This window comes from Mus pahari, chromosome 9, assembly GCF_900095145.1.
Source record: "Mus pahari chromosome 9, PAHARI_EIJ_v1.1, whole genome shotgun sequence".
NCBI lineage: Eukaryota > Metazoa > Chordata > Mammalia > Rodentia > Muridae > Mus > Mus pahari.
In genome coordinates, this window is record NC_034598.1 from 817,777 (window position 1) to 829,449 (window position 11,673).

The following is an 11,673-nucleotide window of genomic DNA, read 5'->3' on the forward strand; positions in this document are numbered from 1 at the left end:
GATCTGCCTGCCTCTGCCTCCCAAGTGCTGAGATTAAGTGCTCCACTATACCTGGGTTACTGGTTGTTGTTGTTGTTGTTTTCCTATGAATATTTTCTAGGTCTTCATTGAGAGAACTGAAAAATAAGTATGTTCATTTCTATGTCTAGCCACAAACTCTTCATTATAGATTTTCCAAAGGGTATACTCCTTCTATGTGTGCATGTGTGTGCATACATGTGCATATACAGGGCAGAGGTGGATAGTGAGTATTTTTCTCTCTCAACCTTATGTTTTTGAGACAGGTTCTCCCATTGAACCTGGTGCTCACTGCTTTGGTTAGAGAGACAGGCCAGCAAGTCCTTTCACCAACCCCTATCTCTCAAAGCCATTACAAACGTGTCACCAGGGAATGTTAAGAAAACATGGGTTCTTAGGACTGAACTTGGATCCTTATGATTTCAAGGCAAGCACTTTACTGACTGAGCCATCTCCCTAGCTGTATTCCTACTTCTTACTGTCCTTTAAGTTATAACTTGGGAAATCATTCCTTACAATGAGGTCACTGTCTCAGCTACTTTTCTATTGCTGGGAAGAGACACCTTGACTATGATAACAGAAGAGTGTATTGAGGGCTCATAGTTAGGGTCAGAGTCCAGGATCAACATGGTGGGGAATATGGCAGCAGGCAGGCAGGTATGGTGCTGCAGCACTAGCTAAGAGCTGATATTCTTGTCTATGACTAAGATGTAGAGAGCTTACTGGGAGTGGCTTCCCAGGTACTTATTTACTTACCACACGTCCTAATCTCTCCTATACAGTTCCAACAACTGGAGATGGGGTACTCGAATACATGAGCATATGGGGGCCATTCACATTCAAATCACCACAGTTACAACAATAATATTTTCAAACTTAATAAACATTACAGGTATTGCTTTATTTCCAGGTCTATAATCCCCCTTCAGAGTTCATTTTCATGTGAAAGATGAGGAAGGGGACCATCATATTTTTCTCCTTTCATTCCTGACTAGAATGCTCTTCTGTAGGCAGTTTTGAACTTTTTGAACTGAAAGAACTCTTTGAACTCTTTATATATTACAAGCTTAACATTTGGAAAAACTGCATTTTTCTTAATCACAAGGGACTCTCCAGCTCTTAGCTTTCTCTAGAGAGTGTTTTCTTTCTGCTGGGATTAAAGATGTCTGAGTTCTGTCCCCTCCACAGGGAGGCAGCAATGGGTCTAAACTCTCAGGAGTGCTGTTTGTACAGGGCTGCTCAGAGAAACAGGACGGAGCTCTATATTGTTCCATCTGGACTTCATTAGTCGGAGTCTCAGGTTTATGGCAAAAGATATTGGTGAAACACATACAATTGCTCCATTTACTTTTAAACCTAAGCAGAGAGATACATGACAGATAAAATTTTTTTTTTTTTGGTATTTCCCCTTGATTTCACACATGCATATTATGGATTTGGATTATACTCATTTCCTTACCTTCTTGTCCCCCTTCTCTGAACTATTTCTTCTCATGAGTCTCCCTTCTACTTTCATGTCCTTTCAACAAATGACCCACTGAGTTTAATTAGGGGTGTTTTCATGAACAAAGGTATGGGCTCATTTATTGGATCATGGGCCACTTATTATTGGCTACATGATTGAAAAAAATGACTACCCTTCCCTTGCAGTCATTAACTGCCAATAGCTCCCCAGTTAGAGGGTGAACCGCATACAATTATCCCCATACATGATGGAATAATGATGATACATACCAGGCTCTTAAAACTAGGTTGACTAGAGTTATCTGCTTAGGTGGAAGTCATTAAATAATAGTGATTTGGACACAGAGTATAGAAACATGAAGGTATCCAGTCAGACCAGAATAATTTGCTAATTTGAGACAGGATCACATAAAGCCCGGACTGGTGTAAAACTTGCCCCTGAAATTCTGATCCTCTTGTTCCATTTACCATGGAGGGACTACAGGCATATAACACCATTCCCAGCTGATTCTAAAGTCAGGTAGCATAAGGAGACTTTAGCTTTCAAACACTGCCACCCCCTATATCTCCTGCCTCAAAAAGAGCAGACAGGATCCTTACCTCATATTTTCCTCTTTTCTCCAGAGGCTCTGCTTCCTCAGGCTTTTCCATTTCTTGTCCCTGAAGCTCCTCGAGAATAAGGACTGTCTCCCAGTTAGTATAGTGATGGGCTGGAAAAATGTCTGAATGCATGCTGTCACCAAAGTAAACGACCTGTGATCAGACAGAATTCTGAATGAGGCATGTAGGTGAGAGTGGTGGCCACTGCACAGAAAACAGAAGGAAGGCCCTCCACAGGAAGCAGCCACCCCTAGTGTCTTAAACTCCTACAAATAATTTCACACACATATTATTGGTCCTATGATTCACAGGTTTGTTGACGATGGCAGGAAGGTAGAATATATATAAGAAACAATTTTACTGCCAGGCGTGGTGGCGCACACCTTTAATCCCAGCACTTGGGAGGCAAGAGGCAGGCGGATTTCTGAGTTCGAGGCCAGCCTGGTCTACAGAGTGAGTTCCAGGACAGCCAGGGCTATACAGAGAAACCCTGTCTTGAAAAACCAAAAAATAAAAAAAATAAAAAATAAAAAGAAACAATTTTACTTGATATTCCTCATGAAGAAGTGAGCCTGGGTGTTTTCACATGTTAATAATAAAATTTATTATGGGGGATTACCTGTTACTAAGAACATGCATCATATCTACTGTTTAAGAGTTTATACACTCTGAGGACTTGCCCAGGATCTGCTGAAACAGAACTCATGGATGTATGGTTCCAGCATGCACAATTTGGGAAGTGCCTCAGATATCCTGAGGCAAAGCCATACTGATCCAGACCACGCCCCTCCATTCACAGAAGAGGGCGTGAGATTAAGGGCTAAGAAGAAGGTTCCTCATTCAGGTCCTGGATCTACTGACCCCTTGAGTAGTTCTCAGGAGGTCAAGAAAGTAGGTACCAATGAAGCATGGCCAGCTACCCAGTGATTGTTCCTGCTTATGGTATGCATCATGTAGAGTCAATGTTCAACACTGACAATGTGACCAAGAGATGAGAAGCAAACAATTCTTTGAGGAAAAGCTGGTCAGTGTTGTTAGGCACTCCTTGTTTTACTTATAAAATATTCTTTGTTTGGTGTTATCAGAATGTCATTTCTTAGGCACTGCATGTATGAGCTGTGTACTTCCTAGACCTGTGGCCTCTCTGGAATCCTTATTTTTTTCCTGTCACAAATAAAGACTGAGTATCTACCAAGAGTGCATCTAGTCAAAAGGAGAGATGTAGCAGGTGCTCAGAGGCAGAATACAACTGTTAACCACTTGCACCCACGATTCTGTTCACACCACATGGACATCAAGGACTCTGCCTCAATAAGAAATTACCTTGGGTTCAGGCTTGCTGGTCATTTTCTTCAGAAGCTCATAAAGGTGGGCAGCGTTCCCTTGGGAGTACCAGCCGGGTTTATCCAGAGATGGCAGCTCATCCTTCTCCTCATCATTCTCTGCAAGTATGGTTGACAACAATCTTTTAGTTGGGCTGCACCTTGGGCCATGGAACATGTATAGAAGGAAACCATGTGGGAAGGATGTGTGCATTCAGTAAGTACCTGTTATAAGCTTTGTGTGTGCTTACATTTATTTATTAGATAGATCTATCTTTCCTCTGTCTGTCTGTCTATTTATGCATGGGTGTGTGCACACCATGGCACACAGAGACTAGTCTTAGGAGTTGGTTCTGTCCTTTGACTTTATGGGTCTATGGATTAAACAGATTGTTGGGTATTCTGTCTTGGCAGCAAGTGCCATTACCTGCTGCTGGTTTATAAATGGTTTACTAAGTGAACATCATAATGTTTCTTGCCAGAATGAAAATTTCAAACAAAATATCTATTAAATGCTAATTCGTGTTGGGGTTGTAATAGAACAATTATTCTACTAATGGCTCCCCCCCCCGGGTGACATGGTTATTGCCTTTTGAATTCTTAGCAACTGTGGTTATCAGTAAGAGACAGGAGCTGCACAAGGTTGGGCCTATTTTCTGGGCCCTTTTTCTGTGGGAAGGGCTCCTACTCCTCTCTGAGGACATACAGGTAGTCAACCACTTAACGGCTGGAAGAGATTTTTTTCTTTAGTGGTTTAGCTGCCTACAAGTCATCCATGCTCCTGAATATAACCCCAATTAAACTCACTTGCCCACTAAATCACTGGTGCAATTGTTTCTGTGTTTTTGCTGGTGTCCTGACTAGGGTAAGCAGATTTTTATTTGTGTGTTCTCAGGAAATGTACACAAAACAGGGGTTATAACAGGAAGATTTACTACTAAAGATAAACAACTTGCTAGTAAGGTAGAACAAATTCAATAGAACAGAAACAGGAACAGAGGTGCTGTGAGATGGCATAGTGGAGAAAGTAATTCCCGACAGACCTGCGTTTGGATCCCCAGAGCCCACATAAGGCAAGCACACACCTGTAACCCCAGTGTGCCTCAGGAATTGTAACTAGTACAATGAAAGATTCTGCCACTTTCATTTAGTAATGTTTTACATGTTACTGGCACAGTGCTAAGGACAGCTTTCTATACATAGCTGCTATCCATGGAAGGCACACCTGAATAGGAGAGAAATCTCAGCAGCCAACTTCACTGTGATACTGAGGAGGGAACCAGAGCCCTTGAGAAGGGCCAGATAGGTGAATGCCATCGGGCAAGGACAAAGGTTCTCCAGACAGAGGAGGGGGATACGTCCCATTTACTTCATTGTCCCTTAAAGTGTCATCTTCTGAGCTTAAAAATGCAGATGCTAAGGTTTCCCCAGGCTGGCTAAGTCAGTCTCCATTTTAACAAAGTGATTCTGTATATACATTACCATCCCAGAAGCAATGACAGAGAGAGCAGCCAGGACAAAGGCCGGGATGAGGAATAAAAGGTCATGTTTTCAGCAGAGATACTGTAGCCAGTACACATTAGGGAAGAGAAGAGAACTTACCGGCTATAGGATGCTTATATGGAGTGGGAACTGACATGATTGTGTGGATGTGATTAAATATATACCATGCCTGCCAATAAGTAACTGGGAAGATACTGAACTGCTTAAATGCAAATAACGAATTGATGTCAGTGTGAATGGAGATCACAAGGAGAGAGAGAAGAACTGGGGAGAGAGTCACAGAGGTGAGGGATTACATAAGGTCTGCAGAGCAGGCTGAAGATAAGGTTGAAGACTTAAGATAAGGATCTCCAGCTCTGGCACTTTCATGGTTAAACTGTCTCCTTATTCACACAAGCTTGGTGTGAACCAGCATGTTTGGTTGTCTTTGTTTTCTAGATGGAAGGAAAATAAATGTTTACAAAGGCTATGAAGGGAAAAAAATCCCTTGAGATTCCGGAAAGGAGGCTTGGCTAGGGAAAGGTGAGGCAAGGTGGGGGTGGGTGGGGGCTGGGAGGATGTTCACGTGTTGACAACAGCTGAGGCCAATGGGGTGGGGAGTGAGTTGGCAGAGCAGTAGCCAGATAGGAGGTAGGTCCCTCTGAATCTTATTGGTAAGGGCTGGGTTCTCCCTTTGCATAGCATTGAAAGGAAGTGGGGGAGGGGGCGGACTGCCTATGTGATGCTTCTCTCACCCCACAATTTTCTTAGGGTCAGCAGGGGTCAGGCTGACTGAGTTACAGGGCCCTCATTGACTGCAGCACCATCTGCTTTTCTCTAGTTACCATGGCAACAACTGATGTCAGACATATGCCACTCACCAAGGACACACTGAACACAGAGATTGGCTCCTGGGATTTTCTATTCCAGCACGGTCACTATCTTAATTTTATTTCTCTGCCTTTGACTGTTTGGTACACAGACTGAATTTACTTCTGGCAGTTATAGCAGACCTGATCTGACGAGCATCCTACTTGTTAATATGGAGGATGGCTTGAGGATTACCAGGCTGATGGGGGCTGGAGCTCAGGGACCCAAGCATACTGCACTGCTGCAAGTCACCTGAGAAAAGATGAGGGTAGAGGTAGGAAGACAGGGGTGAGCCTAAGGACAGATGTCAGACAGGGGCGATGCAGAGGATGACTGGGTTTTCATCATTTCATTGAGATCTGTGGCTGGCAAAATTTCTAAGAGAGTTATGGATTGTGGTAAGGACAGCCGGCTAAGTGGCAGGGGCTGATGAGCTCCTAGGAGCACTTCAAGTTTCCAGACCTATCCCTGGGGTATGGAGAGTACAGAAGACAAACTATGTCTCTGTGGATCACAGAACGAGCAATTGGAACCTGTCAATGTACAAGTGAGAGTAAAACCATCCACAGAAAGCAGAAAGCTGGGATCATTAGTAAGAAAAAGGCAACTGGAGCGCGGCGGTAAGCACAAACTGATAATAGGCAGGCACAAGCTGGTGAGCTGCACAGAGCAGAGCTACAGGAAATAGTCACAGGAAAAGGGAAGGAGCCACAGGCTTTCCAGGAAGGACCATGTCACCCTCTGATGACCACATATCTGGCTCTCTTGTCTTGCACTCCCAAAGTCATCTATTTGCATTCAGTCCAAAAATTACAGGGATCTTTGTATTTCCCATTTAAACGTGTTATAAATATCAGAAAATCAAGGCACCAAAGATCCTTAGAAATTGAGTTAATCACACTCAGACTCTGAGGCTGTAAACATCTGTACTGTGAGCATGAAGACACATATATTTGAGGTTTCTCGGCATCTTAAAGAAGTCACAGCAGGGCAATGATCTACATCTATCTAGACTTTAATCTTTGAAACAACAGGACAGAGTTAAGATTTATAAGAAGTTTTGGGATTCCAAAGCAGGGGTAATAGAGTAAAAATGGACAGATGGGTTGCATCATTCTATAGAGCTGCCATCTGCACAGCCAAAGAAACAGTCGGTGGAGTGTGAAGACATCACGTGTAAGGGAGAATGTATCTGAGAACCCCAAATAAGGGGCCAATATCGAAATGCATAAATGTTGGAACACAGTCAGGAGGAGAATTCTGAGTGCTCCTGTAAAGGTCCAAGGGGGGGGGGGAGACAAGAATCCTATGATGTCAGTTTCTTCAAAACATGTAATTCTTCTTGGAATGTGTTTTTGAGGTTCCCCCAGATGTGGTAGATAGGAGTAAGTTTACTTCAGAATAATCATTATTGCTTGCTGCTGTTATTCAATTGCATGTTTAAGCTATCCATTATACGCCTCTATGGAAAAACACAGAGGCATAAGTGTTTTGCCATGTGCGGCCTGTCCTTGTGATCATATGCAGCTTGAATGCATGAAAACTTTACTTATGTGATTCTTCTCAGCCCCGATAGCTGCTGGAGGTTGGATGGTGCATGAGATTTTAGACCACCTCACTTTTAGACTTTGTTCTCCCAGGTCCCACTGCCAATGTGGTAAACACATAGGAACACAACTCAATAGAAAAGTAACAACATCCATGAGACAAAGAACCCAAGGGAGCAATTCTTTAAAGATATACAAATGCCCAATGAATGTATGAAAAACTCCATCATCACTAATCAAGAGAGAAGGTAAATTAAAGGCTCAAGGATATATCACCTCACTCCTTTTAGAATGTTTTCTTATTTAAAAAAACCCAAAGAACAGTACATAGTAAGGACATGAAGAAAAAGAAATTCTTGCATACTACTGAGTAAAATGAAATTAGTATAGTATAGAGATTCCTCCAAAAATTGAATAGGGCTGGGACAACCAGTGAGCTTAGCATGTATGGAGGTTAGTGTCTTACCCTTGGAACTGCAAACACAGAACTACCATAGAATCCAGCACTCATGCATCTGAGTACATCAATAGAATAGGGAGTCAGCATATAGAAGAGATATGCACACCCCCATGTTCATTACAGCATTTTTTTCCAATGGACAAGATACAAAGTCACACCACATCAATTAAGGAATTAAGGAAAACGTCTACGTATATAATTATCCTTCAGGAGGCTTGTTTCAAAGCCACCCTTAGGGTTCCTAGCACAAAACAGCATTTCATCTGAAAACTTATAAATCTACTCTCCTATCACCTTTCCAGTTACTTACATTATCTAATCTAATATAAAAGTTACATGAAGAGTTGTTATAATTTGTTACTTAAGGAATGACAAGGAAAAAAGCACACACATTCTGTGTTCAGTGCCTGTGCAATTTCTTTGAATAGTTTAGTTCTGAGGTTGGTTGAATCTGTAGGTGTGGATAGTCAATAAAATATACACAGTGAAGTATTGTTCAGCCTTAGGAAGAGAGTGATAGTATTTGTAAGAGTATCAGTGAGCCTGGTGAATATATGGTTCAGTGAGATAAACCAGACACAGACAGACAAGTACTATATGAACTCATTCATATGCAGAATGTAAAACAGCTGATCTGTAGTCAGACTAAAGTCATGGGTAAGTGAGGCTGGGGGAGGGGGAGAGTGGAGAGATGTCAGTAAAGATGAACTGTAGGAAGGATGAGTGCAGGAGATCGACTACAGTTTCTGGAGACCAGTCTTAGCAGGAACAGAATGTGCCCCGGAAAAGTGGGTTTTAAGTGGGATAATAAGTGTGTTAAACTGCTTGAGTTATTCATTACACAGTGCACACATATGCTATAGTATCATGGTATACATCATAAATATATAATTTCAGCTGTTAATAAAATAAAACTACAGTTAGGGAAAGTATGATTTTTAAAAAATGTTTTCTATAACTATAAATAAGGTAATTTTTGAAAAATGTTATGTTTAGGCAGGAAGATTGTTAAAAGGTTAGAGACTATCCTGGTCTTCTGTATGAGTTCAGGTCCAACCAGGGTTACACAGTGAGTCTCTACTTTAAAAGAAAAAATAAAACAATATATGGTATATTTATTTTCTATAATATATATATGTATATATGTGTATGCATATATATATCATATATATGTAGAGAGAGTTATATGGTTTATTTATTTATATGTATATAAGTGTATATATGTGTACCACCTGTATGCTGTACTCACAGAAGCTGGAAGAGGGTACTGGGTCCCTTGGAACTAGACTTACCAGCAGCTGGGAGCCTGGGAACTGAACCTACCTCCTCATCAAGAGCAGTAAGAACTCTTAAGCACTGAGCTATCTCTCTAGCCCCAATGCATGTATATTTTAAGATCTGTAATTCTTTCATAGCATATGTTTAATGAACTCTAAAGTTCTTTGATAACCATAACTGAAAGGACAGTTTGCATCACATTCTTTATCACACTACACTGCAAATCCAATGTGGTAACATACATCTAGAAAAAATTCTGCAGAGAAGCTCTACAAGGGGAACTTGTGTAGCAATAGGCTTAGACAGTCCCATGTTTATCTCTGGATAATCAACAATTAAATAGAGCAATACCAAAAGCCTCTTGATAGTTAGTATGACTCTTACTTTTATGGTCTTGATCTTAAATGCTACCAACAGTTCTCTTGAAGGCTCAGTCATAGGCAGCAGTGCTACTGGGAAGGGAGGAGGTTTAGAGGTGGGGCTTGAAGGATACAGACCCTTGAAAGTTGTATTAGGAAACTCCACTCCCCTTTTCCTGGCAGCCTCTAAAGGAACAGATTTGTTCTGCCACATGCCATTTGTAGTGGTTTGGCCCTCACAGACTCATGTGTTCGAATGCTTGGTCCACAGGGAGTGGCACTATTAGGAAGTGTGGCCTTGTTGGAGTAGGTGTGGGTTTGTTGGGGGAAGTTGGTCACTGTGAAGGTGGGTTTTGAGGTCTCAGATGCTCAAGTTAGACCTAGTGTGGCATTTACTTCTGCTGCCTGCAGATTAAGATGTAGAACTCTCAGCTACTTCTCCAGCACCATGTCTGCCTGCATGCCAGCAAGCTTCCTGTAATGATGACAACAGACTGAACCTTGGAAAATGTAAGCCAGTCCCAATTAAAACCGATTAAATGTTTTCCTAGAGCTGTGTCTCTAGTTGCATATATGGCAGAGGATGGCCTAGTTGGCCATCAAGGGGAGGAGAGGCCCTTGGTCTTTCGAAGATCATACGCTGCAGTACAGGGGAAGGCCAGGGCCAGGAAGCAGGAGTGAGTGGGTTGGGGGGCAGGGTAGGGGGAGGGTATAGGGGGCTTTGGGGATAGCATTTGAAATGTAAATGAAGAAAATATCTAATTAAAAAAAATAGAGGGGGAAAAAAGAAGATATGGCATGGTCATGGTGCTTCTTCACAGCAACAGAAACCCTAACTTAGACTTCCTTCCACAAGGTTTATTTTTTTCTTTTTCTTTTTTCTTTTTTTCCATACCCTTTCATGATGGTCTACTTGCCATAAGCCCAAAATAATATGGCCAAGTAACACGGGTTGCAATCTCTGAAACCACCAACAACAACAAAATGACATTTTCTCCTTTTAAGATTCTTCCCAGAGATGGAAATCTGTAGCTACAGCATATTCTTCTGACTCGAGATCTAGTCATACACAGAAATGACAATTAAACTTTTTGACATTCACCTTGCCCAGTTTTGCCACTCATCTATCCTGATGGCCTGCCTCTTTCAAATGCTCTTCCAGAAAGCTCTAAGAGCACCTGTGAAGAGCAGCTTGCTTCTGATCATTCTTTCTCAACTGAAAAGGGCCCAGTCTTTTCCTGCAACCTTGTTTCTCTATCAGTCTCTTGACAAGTGTGACAATTCTTACTGGCCTTCTTTGAATGCCTGGATTGTTGCTGAGGAAGCACATGGTGTGTGTGTGTGTGTGTGTGTGTGTGTGTGTGTGTGCTCGCATGTGCACATGGCATGTGCATGCATATGTATGTGTGTATGCACTCATGTTTGTATGTGAGCACATACACATGTGCCTGTGTTGTTTTGCATTTTTGTTGTTTTGATCTTTGTGGATTCTGTAGAGACTTCTGCTCCCAAAATGGTTCACTCTGACTTATTAATTCATTCCCTCAAGCACATACAGTGTATTACTTAGACCATAATATTCAGGTGAAATCCATGCCCTTCCTCATTGAAAACAGAGAGAGGCTGACACTTAAACAATATAACATGAGATACAGAGTAAAGCTGAGTAAAGTTTAAGGTAAACACAGGTTTACATTTTCCTTTTCTTCTTAAGGGGAAATGATATCCCCATTACACAGTGTTGTGCACTTGGCATTAGTCAAAGATAGAAATAACAAAACACAACTATAGAAATAACTAAATACAACTCACCGAGCGTGTAGAAAGGCCTCTGACTTGGGAAATGTGAGAAGAATCCAGGCTTTAATGCATTTGTAATCACAATGTCAAAAAGGTCTGCAAAATCCTTCCTATAATGCAAAGTGAATTTACCTTAAGGAATTAGAAAAGTTGCAGAACTTTCTCCCTGCCTAAGCATTTTATCAGGGTATAACTGTTTAATCCCAGATTAACTTTCATATGCTATATGTTCATCTTACACACGTTAAATTGGAAGCTACACTAGAAAGAGAGGGTGTATGGGTGCTAGCCAGGTTTTCTGAAAATATGAAAATTACTTAAAGCACAAATTAAAAAAAAGAAAATCAAGTGAAGAAAAAGGGAAAGGAAAGAGAAACAGAGACAGAGAGTGAGAGAGTAAGACAGAGAAAAAAAGGGAAAGAGAGGGAGAGAGGGAGAGAGAGGGAAAGAGGTAGAGAGAGGGAGAGAGGGAG

General features: G+C 41.6%; 1 protein-coding gene across 1 annotated transcript in view; it reads right to left on the minus strand.

Moving 5' to 3' along the window:
- Window positions 1-11,673, minus strand: part of Nt5dc1 (5'-nucleotidase domain containing 1) — a 110,917-nt gene that overhangs the window by 7,703 nt on the left and 91,541 nt on the right. Inside the window, exons 7-9 of the mRNA XM_021204761.1 lie at window positions 11,213-11,310; window positions 3,406-3,524; window positions 2,083-2,235 (exon numbers count right to left, since the gene is read on the minus strand). Of these exons, the coding sequence (XP_021060420.1) occupies window positions 2,083-2,235; window positions 3,406-3,524; window positions 11,213-11,310 (370 nt within the window). The remainder of the gene's footprint in view (window positions 1-2,082; window positions 2,236-3,405; window positions 3,525-11,212; window positions 11,311-11,673) is intronic.